Genomic DNA, 21966 nt, shown 5'->3' with positions numbered 1-21966 from the left:
GCCCCTTTCCTCCGAGCCATTTTGTGCTTCGCCTCAGGGGCCCAAACATCTTCGCCCATCCCATCTGTGGGGATTCTCGGTGCCTTGGAGTCGGTCCGCTTCTCCGAAGGACAAGCCGTGTGGCCGAAGTCGCCCTGGCCGCGGTCCCAGCTTTGCTCCCGGAGGGGACATGGCGCCCGGGGACTCCAGGGCCAGGCGGCCGGCACCTCTCATGTCTTTGGGGATTGTGAGCGCGAGGGCAGAAGCACCTTAGAACTGATTTTAGTAAGCTGCTCCGGAAGCCTTTTGGCATTTATATAAATGCTATAAGTAAATAAATACATAAATACCAAGGTACTGTACCCAATCTTTGCAGTCTCAAAATGAAAGAAAAAAAAGAAAGAAAGAGAGAGAGAGAGAGAGAGAGAGAACGAGAAAGAAAACAGCAGAGTTCTCCTGGTCATTGATGATCTTATGCCATGGTGGGACTTTGTCAACCTAACCAGAATGCTAATCAAGTCCTTGCACTTTATAATCAGTGGCCTTAAAATGTGTCTGTGCTGCTGAACCTTGCCATTTCTGCTGTTTCAGTTTCATTAACTTACCAATGGCTTTAAAAGGGAATTGGAAAAATTCACGGAGGAGAGGCTGTCCATGGCTATTCATCCTGATGGCTAGATGCCGCCTTCCAGGTAAAGGTAAAGGTACCCCTGCCCATACGGGCCAGTCTTGACAGACTCTGGGGTTGTGCGCCCATCTCACTTAAGAGGCCAGGGGCCAGCGCTGTCCGGAGACACTTCCGGGTCACGTGGCCAGCGTGACATCGCTGCTCTGGCGAGCCAGAGCCGCACACGGAAACGCCGTTTACCTTCCCGCTGGTAAGCGGTCCCTATTTATCTACTTGCACCCGGAGGTGCTTTCGAACTGCTAGGTTGGCAGGCGCTGGGACCGAGCAGCGGGAGCGCACCCCGCCGCAGGGATTCGAACCGCCGACCTTTCGATCGGCAAGTCCTAGGCGCTGAGGCTTTAACCCACAGCGCCACCTGCGTCCCCTCGCCTTCCAGGTAAGAGGCAGCAAATGCCTTGGAAGAACAGGGTAACGAGGAGCTGGAGAGCTCGGTGGCTTTTGTGCCTTCCTTGTGGGCTTCCTAGGCGTCTGGTGGGCCTCGGGGGGAATCAAGACACTGGATGAGATGGGACTTTGGTCTGATCCAGCAGGTCTCTTCTTACCACCTTAAAGATAAAGGTACCCTTGACCATTAGGTCCCGTCGTGGACGACTCTGGGGTTGCGGCACTCATCTCGCTTTATTGGCCCAGGGAGCCGGCGTACAGCTTCCGGGTCATGTGGCCAGCATGACTAAGCCGCTTCTGGCAAACCAGAGCAGCGCACAGAAACGCCATTTACCTTCCTGCCAGAGCGGTACCTATTTATCTACTTGCACTTGGACGTGCTTTTGAACTGCTAGGTTGTCAGGAGCAGGGACTGAGCAACGGGAGCTCACCCTGTCATGGGGATTCAAACTGCCGACCTTTTTTTAAAAAAATAATATTTATTGGTGTTTCAAAAAGTTACAAGAATGAAAAAGAAAGAAAAAGGAAAACAGAAAATACAAAATACAGAAAAAAATAAAAACAATTAAGAACAAATCCATCTTTCCATATCTTATCTATCATTTGCTTGTTTCCCTGACCTCCTCACACCTCCCTTTTTTGTATTCTAGTTCATTAGTTGTTTCAGCAAATCCTTTCCTTCTTTGTTTTTATCTTACTAATTTATCATGGGACGCAGGTGGCGCTGTGGGTTAAAGCCTCAGCGCCTAGGGCTTGCCGATCGAAAGGTCGGCGGTTCGAATCCCTGCGGCGGGGTGCGCTCCTGCTGCTCGGTCCCAGCGCCTGCCAAACTAGCAGTTCGAAAGCACCTCCGGGTGCAAGTAGATAAATAGGGACCGCTTACCAGCGGGAAGGTAAACGGCGTTTCCGTGTGCGGCTCTGGCTCGCCAGAGCAGCGATGTCACGCTGGCCACGTGACCCGGAAGTGTCTCCGGACAGCGCTGGCCCCTGGCCTCTTAAGTGAGATGGGCGCACAACCCCAGAGTCTGTCAAGACTGGCCCGTACGGGCAGGGGTACCTTTACCTTTACCTTTAATTTATCTTAATATATTGTAACTTTACATTCTGACCTGTTAACAATCCATTTTTACTTAATCCTTTATAACATTACTGCTAAAACCACATAGCTTCATTCCAGCATCCTTCTAACATTCCTTAATTTTACAATATTTCTGTAAATAGACTTTAAATTTCTTCCAATCTTATTCTACCGACTCTTCTCCCTGGTCTCGGATTCTGCCAGTCATTTCCGCCAGTTCCATGTAATCCATCACCTTCACCTGCCATTCTTCTCGGGTGGGTAGATCTTGTGTCTTCCAATACTTTGCAATAAGTATCCTTGCTGCTGTTGTAGCATACATAAAAAAATTTCTATCCTTTAGCACCAATTGGCCGACCATGCCCAGGAGAAAGGTCTCTGGTTTCTTCAGGAAGGTATATTTAAATACCTTTTTCATTTCATTATAGATCATCTCCCAGAAAGCCTTAATCTTTGGGCACGTCCACCAAAGGTGAGAGAATGTTCCTTCAGTCTCTTTACATTTCCAACATTTATTATCAGACAAATGATATATTTTAGCAAGCTTGACTGGTGTCATGTACCACCTGTATATCATTTTCATAATATTCTCTCTTAAGGCATTACATGCCGAGAACTTCATACCTGTGGTCCATAACTGTTCCCAGTTAGCCAACATAATATTGTGTCCAACATCTTGAGCCCATTTAATCATAGCAGATTTCACCGTTTCATCTTGAGTGTTCCATTTCAACAGCAAAGTTATACATTCTTGACAAAATCTTAGTTTTGGGATCTAACAGTTATTTTTCTAATTTTGATTTTTCCACCTGGAAGCCAATTTTCTTATCCAAATTATATGCCTCCATTATTTGATAATAATGAAGCCAATCTCGCACTCTGTTTTTTAGTTTTTCAAAGCTCTGCAATTTTAATTTATCTCCCTCTTGTTCCAAAATTTCCCAATATTTCAGCCATTTGGCCTCCATATTGAGCTTTTTCTGAGCCTTCGCTTCCATCGGTGACAGCCACCTTGGGGTTTTATTTTCAAGTAAGTCCTTATATCTTATCCAAACATTAAACAATGCTTTCCTAACAATATGATTTTTAAACGCTTTATGTGCTTTGACCTTATCATACCACAAATATGCATGCCACCCAAATACATTATTGAAACCTTCTAAATCCAAGATGTCTGTGTTTTCAAGAAGCAGCCATTCTTTCAACCAACAAAATGCAGCTGATTCATAGTAAAGTTTAAGGTCTGACAGGGCAAATCCACCTCTTTCTTTTGCATCAGTTAGTATTTTAAATTTTATTTTTATTTTTTAAATTAATTTTTATTCGTTTTTCAGACAGATAATAAAGACACAACGAAACAAACAAAAGAAAAACAAAAAGCAAGCAAGACACACAAAACAATTAAACCAATATAACTTCAAAATCATCATTTCATACTCTTCTTTCTTTTGACTTCCCCATACCTCCCCATCCCTGCATCCTTGTTTAATGATTCTTTAGCAACCCTTAAGTCAATTGTCTTAATTCCCTTTCATAAAGTTTCCTTTAGTTTTTTAGTTACTGCTGCAATTCTTTACCTCTTACCCCCTGACATCTTAACATTCCTCAATTTTGCAATAGTTTTTAAGATATATTTTAAATTTCCTCCAGTCCTCTTCCACTGTCTCCTTCCCCTGGTCGCGGATTCTGCCCGTCATCTCAGCCAGTCCCATAAAGTCCATCACCTTTGTTTGCCATTCTTCCAGAGTAGGTAGTTCTTGCGTCTTCCAATACTTTGCCAGTAGAATTCTTGCTGCTGTGGTGGCATACATGAAGAAAATCCTATCCTTCTTTAACACCAATTGGCCAACCATACCCAAGAGAAAAGCCTCTGGTTTCTTAGGAAAAGTCCACCTAAGGACCTTCTTAATTTCATTATAGATCATTTCCCAGAAAGCTTTAACCTTTGGGCAGGCCCACCAAAGGTGGTAAAAAGTGCCTTCAGTCTCATTACATTTCCAACACTTATTGTTAGGCAGGTGATAAATTTTTGCAAGCTTGACTGGGGTCATGTACCACCGATAGATCATTTTCATAATATTTTCTTTTAAAGCATTACATGCAGTAAATTTAATACCAGTGGTCCATAACTGTTCCCAGTCAGCAAACATAATATCATGACCAATATCTTGTGCCCATTTAATCATAGCTGATTTCACCGTTTCATCCTGTGTATTCCATTTCAACAGCAAGTTATACATTTTTGATAAATTCTTAGTATTGGGTTCCAACAATTCTGTTTCTAGTTTTGACCTCTCTTTCTGGAATCCTATTTTCCTGTCCTGTTTGAATGTCTCATTTATCTGATGATAGTGCAACCAATCTCAAACCTTGGGCTTTAGTTTCTCATAACTCTGAAGTTTAACCCTTTCACCATCATATTCTAGAATTTCAGAATATTTTGGCCATTTAGAGTCCATATTAAGCTTTTTTACTTCCCTAGCTTCCATTGGTGACACCCACCTGGGGGTTTTACTTTCCAACAAATCTTTGTATCTAATCCAAACATTTGACCTTATCATACCACAAATATGCATGCCACCCAAATACATTATTGAAACCTTCTAAATCCAAGATGTCTGTGTTTTCAAGAAGCAGCCATTCTTTCAACCAACAAAATGCAGCTGATTCATAGTAAAGTTTAAGGTCTGACAGGGCAAATCCACCTCTTTCTTTTGCATCAGTTAGTATTTTAAATTTTATTCTGGGCTTCTTGCCCTGCCAGACAAATCTAGAAATATCTCTCTGCCACTTCTTGAAACAGTCCATTTTATCCAAAATTTGCAATGATTGAAACAAAAACAACATTATTGGCAATACATTCATTTTTATAGCAGCGATACGGCCTAGCAAAGAAAGCTTCAAGTTTGACCATATTTCTAAATCCTTTTTCACTTCTGTCCAGCATTTTTCATAATTATCTTTAAATAAATTCACATTCTTAGCAGTCATATTAACCCCCAGGTATTTTACTTTCTTAACCAATGTTAAACCTGTCTCCCTCTGAAACCTCTCTCTCTCGATCGGTGTTAGATTTTTCTCTAAAACCTTAGTTTTTAACTTACTCAACTTGAATCCTGCAACCTGACCAAATTCTTGAATCAGTTCCAATACTCTTTTAGTACTAGATTCTGGCTCCTGTAATGTCAATACTAGGTCATCTGCAAATGCTTTCAATTTGTACTGTTTAGCTCCGACTTGTATACCTTTAACCAATTGGTCCCTTCTAATCATATTTAAGAGGACCTCCAGGACCGAAATAAAAAGCAATGGGGAAATTGGGCAACCTTGTCGTGTCCCTTTCTCTATCTTAAACTCCTCCGTCACCACATTATTGACAATTAGTTTGGCCTTTTGTTCTGAATATATTGCACCTATACCATTTCCAAAACCTTGACCAACCCCCATCCCCTGTAAATTCTTCTTCATAAAACTCCAAGAAATGTTGTCAAAAGCTTTCTCCGCGTCTACAAATATCAAAACTGCTTTAGTATTAATGTTCACTTGTAATTTTTCTAGAATGTTGATTATATTTCTTGTATTGTCAGACAAGTGTCTGCCCGGGAGAAAGCCTGCTTGGTCTTTATGTATCTCTTCCGCTAATACTTTTTAAAATCTTTTAGCCAAAATATCTGCAAAAATTTTGTAATCCACATTAAGCAGGGATATGGGGCGGTAATTCTTATGTTGTGTCTTCTCAGACTCAGTTTTTGGTATAAGTGTAATGTAGGCTTCCTTCCACGACTCTGGTGCTTTTTTTCCCTTCCAAAATTCCATTACAAACTTCCTTTAATGGTTGTATTATCCAGTCTTTCAAGGATCTGTAATATCTTGAAGTTAAACCGTCCGGCCCTGGAGATTTACCCAGTTGCATATTCTGGATGGCACCTTCTACCTCCTGTTCAGTTATTTTATAATTCAGGATTAGCTTATTTTCTTGAGAGATTTTTTGTAATCCATTTATTTTCAAAAATTGATTTATGTCAATTTCTTTCTGTGGCCCTTGTGTATATAGTTGTTTAAAGTATCTCTGGAAACATTTTCTAATCAATAGGAGTATAGCATCTAGATCAAGGGAGTTTCAATAGGAGTATTGCATCTAGATCAAGGGAAGTAATAGTGCCACTGTATTCTGCTCTGGTCAGACCTCACCTGGAGTACTGTGTCCAGTTCTGGGCACCACAGTTCAAGAAGGACACTGACAAACTGGAACGTGTCCAGAGGAGGGCAACCAAAATGGTCAAAGGCCTGGAAACGATGCCTTATGAGGAACGGCTAAGGGAGTTGGGCATGTTTAGCCTGGAGAAGAGGAGGTTAAGTGGTGATATGATAGCCATGTTCAAATATATAAAAGGATGTCACATAGAGGAGGGAGAAAGGTTGTTTTCTGCTGCTCCAGAGAAGCGGACACGGAGCAATGGTTCCAAACTACAAGAAAAAAGATTCCACCTAAACATTAGGAAGAACTTCCTGACAGTAAGAGCTGTTCGACAGTGGAATTTGCTGCGTGTGTGGTGGAGTCTCCTTCTTTGGAGGTCTTTAAGCAGAGGCTTGACAACCATATGTCAGGAGTGCTCTGATGGTGTTTCCTGCTTGGCAGGGGGTTGGACTCGATGGCCCTTGTGGTCTCTTCCAACTCTATGATTCTATGATTCTAATCTCCACTGGATTCTGTATATTCTTTCCTTCCACTTCCAAATTTGTAATAGTATTTCCTTCCACTTCCAAATTTGTAATAGTATTGAGTTTTTGTCTTTTTTCATTTGCCAGGCTAACAATTTCCCACATTTGTTGGCCGATTCAAATGTCTTTTGTCTCATCTGTTTGATTTTGCACTCTATTTCCTGGTTCATCATTTACATATATTGTACTTGATGTAACTTTATTTCTCTCAAAATCTCTTGCAACTTTGGTTTCGCTCTCAATTTCTTCTCACCTTCTTTTATTTTCTCCAAAATTTTATCTTTTTTCTCATTTTGAGTTCTCTTCTTTATTGCATTCTGTTGTATCAGAAACCCTCTCATAACCGCTTTGCTTGCGTCCCAGGTAACTCTTTTTTCGACAGTAGTATTCATATTTATCTCAAAATAATCTCTCAAGGTTTTTTGGGCCTTCTTGGTCACTTCTTCATCCCTAAACAAGGTGTTATTCATCCTCCATCTGAAGGAGCCCATTGGTGTTAGTTTCATTTCCATTTTCACAGCATTATGGTCGGAGCAGATTTTAGGACAGATTTCCACTTTTCTAGTCTTTGGAGCCAGTCCTCTAGTTATCTAGATTTGGTCAATTCTTGTCCACGTCATTTTGGCTTCAGAGAAGAAAGTTCCCTCTCTGCCCAAGGGGTTCTTTGTTCTCCAGATATCAACTAAATCCAAGTTGTCAGTCATCTCAAAAAAGGTTTTTGGTAGTCTGCCGTCCTTAGTAACTACCTGTCTCTGTGTCTTGTCCATATTTGTAGATACCACTCCATCCATATCCCCCATCATGATCATATTATAATCCAAATAGTCCAACAAAGTCTCATGCAACTTTTAAAAAAATTCTGATTTTCCCTCATTCGGTGCATAAACGCCTAGTATCAAAAAATTCTCTCCTTGTAGTTGAATTTCAATTGCCACAAATCTTCCTTGATCATCTTTAAATATAAATTTCGGTGATAGGCTCTCCTTTGCATAAATTAGGTAAAGGTAAAGGTACCCCTGCCCGTACGGGCCAGTCTTGACAGACTCTGGGGTTGTGCGCCCATCTCACTCAAGAGGCCAGGGGCCAGCGCTGTCCGGAGACACTTCCGGGTCACGTGGCCAGCGTGACAAAGCTGCATCTGGCGAGCCAGAGCCGCACACGGAAACGCCGTTTACCTTCCCGCTGGTAAGCGGTCCCTATTTACCTACTTGCACCCGGAGGTGCTTTCGAACTGCTAGGTTGGCAGGCGCTGGGACCGAGCAGCGGGAGCACACCCCGCCGCAGGGATTCGAACCGCCGACCTTTCGATCGGCAAGTCCTAGGCGCTGAGGCTTTAACCCACAGTGCCACCTGCGTCCCCCTTGCATAAATTACTACTACTCTTTTTTTAACTTTGTCTGATGAGATAAACTCTTGGCCCAATCTTTTATTAATCAATACTTTCCTTTGGAGCCTTATCACATGTGTTTCCTGTAGGCAAATCAAGTCCAATTGTTCCTTTTTTAATAGATGAAAGACTCTTTTCCTTTTTTGAGGCGAGTTCAAACCATTAGTATTCCAGCTCAATAGTTGCAGGGCCATGGTGTAATTATTATGATTTTCCTCCAACTGCACCAAGTGCTTGCTCTTGTTCTGTCGGTGGTATTACTGTTACTTTCTCTGGACAGTCCAATCCAAAGGATAGTCTTGATATGTCTAGTATTCCTCTTTTTGGTGATCCTCTGTCCAATGCTCTTTGCTCTAGGCCTCTGTCAAATGGTTCTCTGACCAGTGCTCTTGGCTCTTCTCCAGATTCTTTCTGTAAATCTTCTCCGTAATCTTTCAAACTGCCGACCTTCTGATTGGCAAGCCCAAGGCTCTGTGGTTTAACCCACAGCACCACCCGTGTCCTTCTTACGACCTTATTAGCGCTTAATTAGCCACTTTCCATAATCTCTGGGGAGGGGAGAGGGTCTTCAGTTACTGCTTTCTTCCCATTCTATGGAATGCAATAGCATTATTTCTCTCTCTATAAATTAAAGGGGGAAAGTATGCTAGAAACTGCATGTGCACAAACTGGAGTCTGGTCTGGCACGGTTCTCCATTATGGTCTTCTATTTTTATGATTGTCAGAAAATGGTGAAGGGTTGCGGTCTGTATGCACTAATACTGTAGAGCTATTCTAGTACCTAAGTTGAAACCCACTAAAGTAAAGGATGCCCCCCCCCTTATATAATCTCAAGATCCAGTCATTTCCTCTGAACTACTAGTGACAATTATAACTAAAGACACAATGTGCAGTCGTGTGTGTGGCTTTGCTACCTTGCTTCTGTCATCTAAAGACATAGCTCTTTAGAGGCACCTTCCTGCTATATGAGCCAGTGAGCAAAAAGTAGCACACACACAATATATATATGTTTGTGTGTGTGCCACCAACTTTTTTGGATCAGGGATATGGAATAACACAACATTACACAGCTTTTCCTTGTACTTCCAATTTACAAAAAACTTAACCTACTGAATTTCTGCTCACTATACAGCTCTTAAGGATTCAGGAACCCATTTTCCCCACACTATGCAACAGCTTTCTGTACTCAGAAATCACAGCATTGCTGGTGCCACAGATGTTTGGGCAGCAAGTGTGCATTTATGTTCAACAGCATTTCACCATATACAGTGGTGCCTCGCAAGACGAAATTAATCCGTTCCGTGAGGCTCTTCGTATAGCGTTTTTTTCGTCTTGCAAAGCAAGCCCATTGGCAGCTTAGCGGATTAGCGCTATTAGCGGTTTAGCGGCTTTTAGCGATCAGCTGTTAAGCGGCTTATCAGCGGATCAGCTGATAAGCGGCTTAACGGCTTAGGAAAAGGGGGGGAAAGGGGAAAAACCCCGCAGGAACTTGCAAGACATTTTCATCTTGCGAAGCAAGCCCATAGGGAAATTAGTTTTGCGAAGCGCCTCCAAAACGGAAAACCCTTTCGTCTAGCGGGTTTTCCGTCTTGTGAGGCGTTCGTCTTGCGGGGCACCACTGTATTACCGAATTTTTTGAGATCTCAATGATGGTCCATACACTCCCAGCAGGACAAGCACAAAGGAAAACTATAAATTTATTTAATATTTAACAGTTTTGTGCAGGTAATGTAATGTGGGGAAAGGTGTACATGCTTTTGCCTTATATTTTAAAAGGAAGGTGAAAAGGCCTAGCTCTATGCACAAATGGCCCTCCAAGTGCACGTGTATGTCCTTGAGGTGGTTGTTTTTTAAGTGACCTTTCAAACACCATCTGCTTCCTGCACTATTACAGTTAAGAGCAGAGCTGTGTGGTAAAGAGAAGACACAGTATGGATTACTCAAGAACTTAGCACTTTTCTTCTGCATTTCCCGTAACGCACAGTGATGTGCATAGCACAGAAAGGTGTTACAAACGGGAGATACAGCCTTGTATCTTGTTTAATTGATTTTATCTGTAAGCTGCCTTGAGTCCCATCAGCAAGATGAATCAAGGGGAGCATGAGCGGTGCAGTTGCACCAGTCACAGAGTTTCTGGGGCGCCACAACTATGACATCCAGCAGAAGGCGAGAGGGCGCCAAATGGCAGCATCACGCAAATTGCAGTGCCACTGAAATTTGAGGTGCCAAGGCCTGCCACTGGCATCAGGGAAAAAGGTGGAATATAAATAAATATATGATGATGATAATGATGATAATTGTATTCTCAAAAGTGTGAGACACACACACACACACACACACACACACACCCCTAAGCAGCAGTTGCATTTGTGAAAAATCCCAGTTCGAGCAATGCCATGCAGATAGCAGGGCCTTCAGTGAGAATTGCACCAAGGTCTCCCAGCCGACACAGAACATATTTATATAGCCCTTCTAGTTCAAAGCCTGAGAATACTTGATGCCAAGTTGTAGTTCTGGCAGCTCAAGGGCAGCAGCTATACTGAAACAAGCCAGTTCCTGTGACTCCTGAGTCCTGACATTGTGTTCACGTGTGCATGCTGCTGAGCACTCTCATGTGTACAACCCAGTCCTCAGCAGCCAGTTTTGAGGAGGCAAGGGTTATTTTGATTATCATTCCATATTTCCCCACAAAGTTAAGGCAGGAAACTCTCCCTCCCCTGTTCTCTCCCTGACCTCCCCCCCCCCCACTTTTGGGGTTCCTGGGTGTCTGCATGTAGTGTACACACTTTATAAATGAGCAGTGGGTATTGTCGGCCAGAAGGTGTTAAAGAAGGACCGAACATTTTTTATGTATGCAACAACGGCAGCAAGGATACTCATCGCTAAGAATTGGAAAACTCAAGATCTACCCACACTGGAAGAGTGGCAGATGCAGCTGATAGACTATATGCAACTGGCCGAGATGACCGGCAGGATCCGAGACCTGGGAGAAGAAAGGGTTGAGGAGGACTGGGGGAAATTTAAGACTTATTTACAGAAATACTGTAATTTGGTTGAATGCTAAGAAGGATGCTAGATCATAAATAATTGCCTACCATTGAATTAGATTGGATTTTGATGATAAGTGAGAAATAAGGAAAATATAAAAAAAATTTTGGAGAATTGTTAGATTTTATCTAAATGAGCGGTGATAAATATTGTAAACAAGTGGGTAATTTGCTTGGAAAAAATCCTCTGCAACGATGTAAGTGGGAGCGGGAGATGTGAGGGAGTCCAAAGAAGAGACGAAACTATGTTATGATATAAGTAATTTTTATTTATGCATTTGTATTCAAAAATCTTAATAAATATGAAATTTTTAAAAAAATATAAATGAGCAGTGCAAGAGCTTGGGCTGCCCTGGCACAGGTGAAGTAATAGAAAAAAAGGAGATACATCAGAGCATATGCAGAGTGCAGCCACTGATTAACCACAGTGCTCTCTGAGATCAGGAGAAAACAAGTTTTTCTCAGAGGCAAAAAGAGTCCAGGTGCATAACTCCCATTAAAAAAATTAACAACTGGAAATTAAGACTACCAGAATCCTCCATTCACTGCCTTTATTCTTCAAAAGCATTATTTCATTTACAGATTGTAGGGATTTTCCATATATACAGTCATGGGCCCATGATTTAAGAATAGGAAGAAATGGATCACAGTCCCCACTCCAAGACAGCCTCTAAGAAATATATATAGATACACACACAATATCACGTGTAGATCAAGTTCAGCTGTCACACAGTTGGAAGGACCCCAAGGGTCATCTAGTCCAACCCCCCACAATGCAAGAATCACAGCCAAAGCATCTATGACATCTGCTCCGAAGTAAGTCACACTAAGTTCTGTGCAGCCTACTGAGTTACTAAGGGCTCCTGCCCTTGCTCTCTCTGCTTGCTAACCTCACCTACTGGCCACACATTGTCCTCCTTTTACATCTCAGCCAGCAACATAGCGTGGATTGCAGGCCCCTGGGGTGGGGCAAGGGGTGATATGATAGCCATGTTCAAATATATAAAAGGATGTCACATAGAGGAGGGAGAAAGGTTGTTTTCTGCTGCTCCAGAGAAGCGGACACGGAGCAATGGTTCCAAACTACAAGAAAGAAGATTCCACCTAAACATTAGGAAGAACTTCCTGACAGTAAGAGCTGTTCGACAGTGGAATTTGCTGCCAAGGAGTGTGGTGGAGTCTCCTTCTTTGGAGGTCTTTAAGCAGAGGCTTGACAACCATATGTCAGGAGTGCTCTGATGGTGTTTCCTGCTTGGCAGGGGGTTGGACTCGATGGCCCTTGTGGTCTCTTCCAACTCTATGATTCTATGATTCTAAGTGTTACACCCTCCTGATGGACTGGGCAGCTGGGTTGGGGGTGCATGCTGGGGGGTGCATGCAGCAGAACGCGCACAGAGGGTGAAAGCAGCCCCTCTGCAACAGGCTCCTTGCCCACTGCCTCCACCCACCTGGCCATTAGACCAACCTGCCTGCTGCCGCACCTCAAAAGCTAGAGCTCCATGCCTGTCATGGGAGCGTCAAATGTGCCCAGGGCCATGGACCCCCTGCCCCCCCACTACGCCTCTGATCTCAGCCACCCCCTCACTTTTCCCCTCCCATAAATACGACTGCAGAAAAAAATAAAAAATTCAGAGGAAAAGATTCCTTTGAACTACATACCAACTAAATGGAATTGGACAGTTGGACAACACAAATGAATTCTTTGTGCCCTGTGACCAAAAAACTGGTACTGATGTGCTTGGAAAGATAAGTGTACAGTGGTACCTCAGGTTAAGTACTTAATTCATTCCAGAGGTCCGTACTTAACCTGAAACTGTTCCTAACCTGAAGCACCACTTTAGCTAATGGGGCCTCCTGCTGCCACCGTGCCGCCAGAGCACAATTTCTGTTCTCATCCTGAAGCAAAGTTCTTAACCTGAAGCACTATTTCTGGGTTAGTGGAGTCTGTAACCTGAAGCATATGTAACCTGAAGCGTATGTAACCTGAGGTACCACTGTATACATAAAAGAACACTGTAAACATCTAAATTCTTTGGCAGGTCATGATTGACCCCTGAAAGACAGTAGAAAACTTTACAAAACCAAGACAATTGAGACAATTTATGAGAGACAATGGAAAGTGTGTAATTGTAATTGTTCACTTTTATAAAAGTGAACAGTATACTTTTTGTTTTATTTTGTTCAATTAAACTGCTCTTAAACAACAACAACAACCACCCATCCCCTCCCAGCTTGCGCCAAGCCCCTCTGCTCACAGCCCCAATGGAGTGGGGGAGGTGTTTCACAGAGCAGTTTGTCAAACCACCCTTTGAAGCACCTTCTGTCCCCTCTGTTAAACAGCTTGTCAGGGCAGCCTGCTACCCTGTTGTCTTCTGGAGTTGGCATGGCCACCAAAGGCAGCCAAACAAACTGCAGCATGACAACAACCTTACATTTCTATGTATATAGGAAAATATTCAATCAAGTTGTACTAAGAGTTGACACACTGGAATTAATGGACCTAACTTAATTTTAGTGGGTCTATTCAAACCCATTGAACTTAATATAGAAAGTAGGTCTGAATAAACATATCTTGGATTGGATTGCACATCAATGGTGCAAACAGATGTTAATATAAAAAGAGCTCAGAGAGTATCTCTCGGTCACAAGATAAGCCTAGCTCCCTCCCAGATTCCATATGAAACATGCACCAGATCAAATGCCAGTTTGGTCAACAGAGGTGCTTCAGCCACCTCTTCATGCTTGATCTCTTTACCTTTTTGTTTTTTTAATAGCACCACACAACCTTTTATTATACCTTTGATAATCATTAAAAAGGAAAACACTAAAAGTTTTTTAAAAGTACAAAACTGCTCTGTAGATTAGGGAATGAGATTTTGTGGGTAGATGAGAAGCTCCCACTTGAAAATCTTTGGTTTTGGGGAGCAGGGTTAGTTGAGGTCAATTGTGAGAGGAAATGCTATGTTTAGATTTAAACAAAATGAAAGAGATGAAACCAGAGCAGCCTCTTGCTCTAAATACGGTATGTTGCATCTTGAGGCGTCTGTGAACTGTTCCCTTCTTGCCTTCAGGAGGTTAATATAGTGGAGTGAAACAGAGCCCAGCTGTTTAGGAGACCAGATGGAAACAAGAGCAGAATTTTGACTCACTTGTAGTGTAAAAATTATTATAGACGATATTATTTGATATAAAAACTGGAGTATGGATGAATATGCAGTTGTAGATGTTTAAAATGAGACGCCATGGAGGGGATGGGAGGAAGTCTCAAGATTTGGAGAATATCTTTATATAGATTTGTTTTTACAGTTTGTGTTCATTTATATTTTGTATTTGTAAAACCAATACCAATTATTTCAAAAAAAGAGAAAAAGAAATAGAGCTCAGCTGAACTCAAGCAGTTTTTCATTCAATCTGTTGTGGAAAGTTGTGCAAGGAGGTGTATCCTGCTTGTGAACTGCTTCAGTTGGGCACTCATGGCTCTTTCATAAAAAAGCTAGTATCCCTCCATGAAGGAGTCCAAATCTTCCCAGGCTGTGTTGGCTGATCCTCTTTCCTTCATTTTCACAACCTCTCTGTTCAAGATCATCATACTAATAGAGTGTGTCATGACATCCACCTACTCCTTTACCATTGACACATAGCTAATTTCTTCAGCTAATGCTTTTGTTTTCAGCAAAGCAAAGTGACTTCAGACCCTGGCATCTGGTGACTTTATAGTGCAGGGATGGGGAACCTGATGGCCCTCAGAGGTTACTGGGCTCCAGCTCCTATCATCCCAGACTATGGCCCATGCTGGGTGAGATCTGATGGGAATTGGAGTCCAACAACATTTAGAGGGATATAGGTTCCATCAAGGCTACCATGGGGTGGGGAAATGCTGCTGGACCAAGTCCCCACACAGTCCCCCCCCAAAAAATTGAGTTTGCCACTCCTGCTATACACACTTACCTAGGAGTAAGGCCCACTGAACTGAACAAATCTTTCTCTGAGTAGGCATTTATGGAATTGCTGTGTAAATATGGTGGGCCTGCTGGTCTATATACCTTCTATGGCTGCAATCCAGAGCAGGTCTGGCAGCACAAGCAACCTAAGCAGTTGCTTTGGACCACAACACGTTAAGAGTCACCACTGAATTTGTGTGTGATCTGAAAGGTATGTCCCAGAAGCCTTTGCAATAGTTCATTGGATGGGTGTTATGTACTAAGCCTGGATCCTAGAACAATAGGCAAGTAGGATCCTAGAATGCAACAACTGATTGGCCTGCAGGAAAAGACCAATTGGGCTCCAGGAGGGAAGCAGAATCAGCCAATCAGATGGGACTCATTGTGTAAATAATGTATATAAAAGCCTGAGGTTCAATCAGTTTTACAAGCTGCATTAAAGAGCATGAAATCACTACAGGACTCTTAAGTATATTTCACTGGCGACAAGGGTGGGATCCTGCCGAGTTGTCTGCTGCGCACTGCACACAGCTGCCACAGGCAACACAGCACCGCACTGCGCATCCAGGCTCCAGCTCCAGGACTCAAGGACCCAGAACGGCAACAGACAACAGCTTCATGCCGTTCAGCCCAGCCTCAGGAGACTGGAAAGGATATGCCACCCACTTCCAGTTATTCCTGGAGGCAAAGGATGTCACTGATGCAGGCAAGAAGAGGGCGACCTTCTTCAGCGTCTGGATAAGAAATGTTCGAGATCGCCCGAGCCCTCCTCACTCCTGCAAATATAGCAATCTTTCCCTACGACACTTAGATCATGCATAGCTTTGGGTGATCTATTGTTCAGCCCAACCACTTGGGGTGGGGGGATTCTCTGGAACTGGCCCTGCTGAAATCATATGCATACATCCCTGGGAGTAACTGGTCACATGTCTCTGGGAACCAAGGAGGACTTGCCTCCCCAGGAACATGCACAGAGAATTGTGTTTCTGAGTTGTGTTTCCCACTACAGTCCTGGCTCACACTCTGAGCTACAGCTGCCCCTGGGACAATAATGCCAGAAACCTTGGACACAGGATAATATTCCCTAGACGGGGGTGGGGACAGTGCAGACTTTTGCCAGTGATGATGATGATGCCATTCAGGCTGTCCCTGCCAGTTGTCCAGAGAAGCTCACACACCCTGATTGCTGTGTGCAGAAAAGCTACCTTCCCTTTCCCAAGAGAGGGCAAAGAGCCAGACAGGTCTGGGCCCATCCCACCAGCCACATTGGGGAGGCGTGGCTGCAAGAACCTGAACTTCCTCTTAGCATTTCATAGCCTTCAGTTCCCACTCTGCCTTGTCCCTCTTCTAACAGGGATGAGCCGCTGTGCAGAGAGCCTGAAGGGCTTCCTAGCCCGGGTCGAGGCCCAGGCAGGGCAAGAGAAGGGGCAGCTGGCTGAGGAGTTCCAGGTGAGTCTTGTTTACCTGGGCGGGGAGAGGGTGACTCAGGACAGCAATAGACCTCACCCTGCCCTGGGTTAGGACTGGCTGACAGCACCTCTTCCCCACCCCACTGTTTACTGCAACCAGGGATTTTCCTCACATACTCTGAGGTTTTTCCTTTTCCTGGTGGGCCTCCCATACCTTTACTGGCCTGGTGACAGGCATAAATTCAACAGGTACAGTTTTTTTTCTACCTGTGCATCTCCATTCCAAGAAAAGCTACAGAAGTTGAATTTCTGTCTAATTTTCTAGGAGTGGCAAGCTGACTTGCCTAGTGATTACTTTCACAGAACCAGCACGTTTAAAAATGACATTTCAGTCCTGCTTTGACCCATGATTTGCCACATGACCCAATCCAGCTGATGAGTGCTGGAGGGAAGCCTAACTGCACCTCCCAACTGCATTCCAGGCATGTTGCCTGCTATCCAGGGGAAGATAATCCCTCTGATGCTCAGAGGGCTCCCAGATCTATGAGGAGAAAAGGAAGGAGTGCAAGAAGATGAGTATTTCATGCTTGCTAAAAAGCCATAACCTTACAGCAACTACAATGGGCTGCCTCGTATCTCCCTTCTAGACACTAGTGTCCAAGCTAGGACTAGAACAAGGCGCAAGAATGACAGTAGCAGAGAGAAGTTGACAAGGGTCTTCTTGGGATTAGAGTCCAAAATGGGTGTCCCATCTGTCCATAGTACAGGCCCGCCTTGCATATTTCATCCTTGATTTGTTCCATCACAATAAGAATACAAGAATTTTATTTCCTGATAAATTTCATTCTATACAACTCTTGGAAAAGAATCTTTCTAGGCTGCTCTATCTATTTGTACTAGTGTAAAAAGCTTGCATGCAGGTATACACTTACAGGATGCTATATAAGCAACTAAGCAGGCACAGCTGCCTTTTGCGTACTCTTTTCAGGCAAAGATCTGTGCTTTAATACTCGGTGCCCAAGCAGTTTTTCTTTTTTGTTTTGCACCGAGCTTTCCCATGAAAAGCAGCTCTTTGAAGCTGAATTGGAGCAAACATCAATTCTAGTTTTCCGTGGACTGACATTTGCTCTGGTTGAACTTGAAGAGGCAGGTTTTCACGGGGAAAGCTCTGGATCAAAAAAAGGAGGTGGTGCTTAGACACTGTTCTTTAAATCATGGGCTGTACCTAGAAAGATCAGTACAAAGGTAAGTGTGGATAAGCCCTAAAGCTGTGAACCAAGAAGCTTCGAGTTCAAATCTCACCACTGCCATGAACTTGGAAAGTGGCCTTATGCAAGTCATTCTCAGCCTCAGTCCCTCGTCTGCAGTATGAGACTAATAATAAAAACAGTGACTGGCTTTACAGCTTTGTTGTGCAGATTTACAGGGATAATGCCATGAAGTGCTTTGAACACTCAGAAAACACTGCAGAGGTGCACGTTGTGGTGGTTTATACCATACCAAATCTGGATTGACTGCCATATGTTCCTGCAGAAGAACTTGGGAGTTGACTTCTTAAGTACAGTAGTATTTTTAGATGATCACTTTTAATGTACATTGTGGTTTTTAAAGGTGTTTTACTGGTTTCCATTGGTATGGATTTATCTTCCGTAAGTCACTTTTGAGACTGTTCCAGTGTAAAGCAACTCATAAAGGTAATAATAAATAAATAATAGTTTGGCAAGTGCGCATTGTTGTTGTTGCTGGCATCCATCTGTCTTGGGAGACAATGGAGGAGTGCACCTTTTGGGGTGAAGTCAAACCGTTGAAGTTACAGCACCTGCTGTGGCTGCAGAGACTGATATGGGACAGACATGTTTTGTTGCAGCTGGGGCAAATGAAGGTGCCTAGTTTCACTGTTACAGATGCTCCATGGCGTTTCTTTTCTCTGCGTTCCTCCCAGTGGTCATTCCTCCTCTGTTCATTACTGTGGATGCACGACTTGTCTGTCTCCAGGCACTGCAGTCGTCTGCAAGGCATTCCCACAAAGTGGGTTGATGTTCCAAGCCTTCACGTCATGTTTGAGACATTTTTGCAGCTTTGCAGAGTTGGTCCGCCAACAGGCCTGGTGCCTGAAGCTATACTAGAAGCCACTGGCCTTCTCATCTGACAACACTTCCCAGAGCCTCTCTGTTGGGTGCAGGGCCAGCCCACCCATGAGAGGCAGCTGCCTCAGGCAGCCGGGTCCCCAGGGGCAGCAGATCTTAATGTTGATTTTTGTTCAGGACCGGCTCACCTATGAGGCCATGTGAGGTGAGTGCCTCAGGTGGCAGGGTCCACTGGGACAGCAGATGCCAAAGTTGATATTTCTGCTCTCCTTGTTGCTGAGGTAAATCTCTCCTCCCCCCTTCTTTCTGGCAGGGAGGGGGGGCATCATTTTGGGATCTGCCTCAGCTGTCAAAATGTATTGGGCTGGCCTTGGTTGGGAGCCCTGACAATTAAATAGCTCTGAAACTTATTTAGCTCTGTAGTGTAGACGTGTTTATTTGGTAGAGGGTGTGAGAAGCTAGAGTGTCTGCATGTGTTCCCAGATCCGAGCTGGCAAGCAGATTGAAGAGAAGAGTTATTAATACATAGCTGTGGACTCCATGTTCCGTTACACGCTAGCATGATGAAGAAATGTAGGCCATGATGGGGCAGGGCTGATGCAGCTGGACTCACCAGCAGCAGGAAAGAGATTTCACACTTCTCCCAGTGGCATCCTAAGTGTATCCTTCTCCTCTCTATCCATGTAACTGATGTAGAAAAAACCTGCTCCTTTTCCCTTGTGGGGTATCCAAGAGCCCTTAAGTGGGTTCTCTATCGGTAGGAGAAAATAACAGAGGCCAACCAGAGAACATTGAGAAGCAAAAGAGCTAGTAAGCATGACCTTTATTAAACTGTTGCAACAGGGTCCTCACTCACTACATGCAGGAGGGAGGAGGAACCCAGAACAATGGTGTGCAAGCCCTTATATAGACTTTTGAAATTGCCACCCTGTAACTCAAGACCACCCCCAAAAGCATCATACATACATCACAGAAGGAGGCAGTCTACAGCAGAAATCCTGTCTGCTAGGATACCTGACAAAGGTCACTGATTGCTTTACTTGAGCAGCCCATCCATTCTTTTGTGATGGTAAAGGTAAAGGGACCCCTGACCGTTAAGTACAGTGGTACCTCGGGTTACATATGCTTCAGATTACATACGCTTCAGGTTACAGACTCTGCTAACCCAGAAATAGTACCTCGGGTTAAGAACTTTGCTTCAGGATGAGAACAGAAATTGTGCTCCGGCGGCGCAGCGGCAGTGGGAGGCCCATTAGCTAAAGTGGTGCTTCAGGTTAAGAACAGTTTCAGGTTAAGAACGGACATCCGGAACAAATTAAGTACTTAACCCGAGGTACCACTGTACAGTCACGGACAACTCTGGAGTTGCGGTGCTCATCTCACTTTATTGGCCGAGGGAGCCGGCGTACAGCTTCTGGGTCATGTGGCCAGCATGACTAAGCTGCTTCTGGCGAACCAGAGCAGTGCATGGAAACGCCGTTTACCTTCATGCCGGAGCGGTACCTATTTATCTAGTTGCACTTTGATGTGCTTTCAAACTGCTAGGTTGGCAGGAGCAGGGACCGAACAACGGGAGCTCACCCCGTTGCAAGGATTCAAACCGCCCACCTTCTGATCGGCAAGCTTTAATTCCCAAATTGAGGTCACAGGCTCACCCTATTCATACACAAAGACACCCTAAAGACAGGTAAGCAAAAGACAATGGAGAGGCTTTCCCATTTCCTTCCTCCTTGCTGAGAAACATTTGAGGTCAATTTGGGAGAGTCAAAATGGTTTCAGGATTGCTCTCCTGTACTATTTCAGACATGTGATTTATATTTTTATGTATGTGTTTGCCTTGTAAATTTATGAACATTTAATTTATATATTTGAGACCTTAAATTCTTATAACATAAGAGAATGATTATGGCCATTAATTCCTATGGGGGAAAGAAACTCATCTCAATTTGGGAGCCTCCAGGTTTTCTTGCTTTTGCAGTTCTCCTCTCTAAATATTTGTTTGCAGTTCTGCAAAATTTGGGGTTCCCCTCAAATCTGTGGATACCTCCTGGTGCTGTTTTGGCAATGGGTTTGCTAATAGTATGAAGAATCAAGAACCATGCAAAATCAAGACTTGATTCTGTCCTGTAAAACTGGGCCTTAATTGTCCCCTGTTCCTGAGACTGCGAGTTCCCAGCTGACTCGGCCAACATGGCTTTTCCGTGCCCTGTCAGATGGCTGAGATGATGAGTCCTTCTAAGCTGCACATGCCGCCCAATCGGTTGCTGCATATCATGTGCCAGGATGCATTGGACGTGGTCACCTTGTGGATGAGTTGACTCTAGGAGGGCTCTGTGGGTGGCCTGTCTGGTCTTGATTTGAACTGAGGCTTGCACAAGCTGCATTGAGCCTTCAAAACACTTACACCTGAATACAGATCCACACATGTCAAGCACATCCAATGCACATTTAAAGTACATGGCTTCCTGGGAATATTCCTGGGAAATATAGTTTCCTCCTCCCATAACTAAAACCCTTAACAAACTACACTTCCCATGATTCTTTGGGGAAAGTCATGCGCTTTAAATGTGTTCTGAGGAAACTTTAAATGCAAGATGTGGATCTGTCTCAGTCACAAATCTTTTGCTATCACGCCATTTGGCTCTTAAGGTATTTTTGAGGGAGTGGCTTTCCTTGGTGTCATATGTCCCCTTGATTGATCCTGCACATTCAAGATCTTGGTCCAATAAGGCTTTGATCCTTACAAGGTTTTGTTGAGGCCAAGGACCCTCATTTCACTGCGCCCTGCAGCAGTTTACAAATATTGCATTTCCTTATGGTGGGACAGGTTTGTCCTGTGATCCTCCTTCTGCCCCCAGGTTCCAGCATTGGCTTTGCCCACAGGCTGCATCCAGGTTCCAGATATTTTAAGTTCAAGTAGCTTGCCAATTTGAATTGAAAGTGAAAATGGGAAACTTTCTCTAAATTTGTGTGTGCCTGCATTTCAACTTTACTTCCTAATTTATAGGCACGAGAACAAGGTATTGTCACAGACCTTGAAAATAGGAGGGGAGTGGAAACTAAGTCATTTCCACTTTTGCATCCTTTTAGCTCCATGAGCTCCAGATACAGTCATGCTTGATTTCCCACACAGACAGAACGTGAATCCAGGTGTCCTGATTCCTAAGCTAGCAAGGTCTAGAGCAGGTTTCAGTGTCACATGCCTGGCCATGTGAGGCTGCTAGCTCTCATTGTTGGTGTCATT

At 43.8% G+C, this 21966-nt stretch overlaps 1 protein-coding gene across 5 annotated transcripts in view; it reads left to right on the top strand.

Annotated features, from left to right (window-relative positions):
- Positions 1 to 21966, top strand: part of PTPN18 (protein tyrosine phosphatase non-receptor type 18) — a 105057-nt gene that overhangs the window by 26358 nt on the left and 56733 nt on the right. Inside the window, exons 1-2 of one of the 5 annotated variants that reach the window (XM_079959003.1) lie at positions 635 to 671; positions 16581 to 16675. The exons of 2 other annotated variants lie outside the window; for them this stretch is intronic. In XM_079959003.1, the coding sequence (XP_079815129.1) occupies positions 650 to 671; positions 16581 to 16675 (117 nt within the window). In that variant the 5' untranslated portion in view covers positions 635 to 649. Of the gene's footprint in view, positions 1 to 634; positions 672 to 16515; positions 16676 to 21966 lie in introns of those variants that run through there. 2 more of the 5 variants (XM_079959004.1, XM_079959002.1) reach the window with 2 other exon arrangements.

Source organism: Podarcis cretensis, assembly GCF_951804945.1.
Source record: "Podarcis cretensis genome assembly, chromosome: 17".
Classification (NCBI taxonomy): Eukaryota; Metazoa; Chordata; class Lepidosauria; order Squamata; family Lacertidae; genus Podarcis; species Podarcis cretensis.
This window is presented reverse-complemented; position numbering and strand designations above follow the sequence as displayed.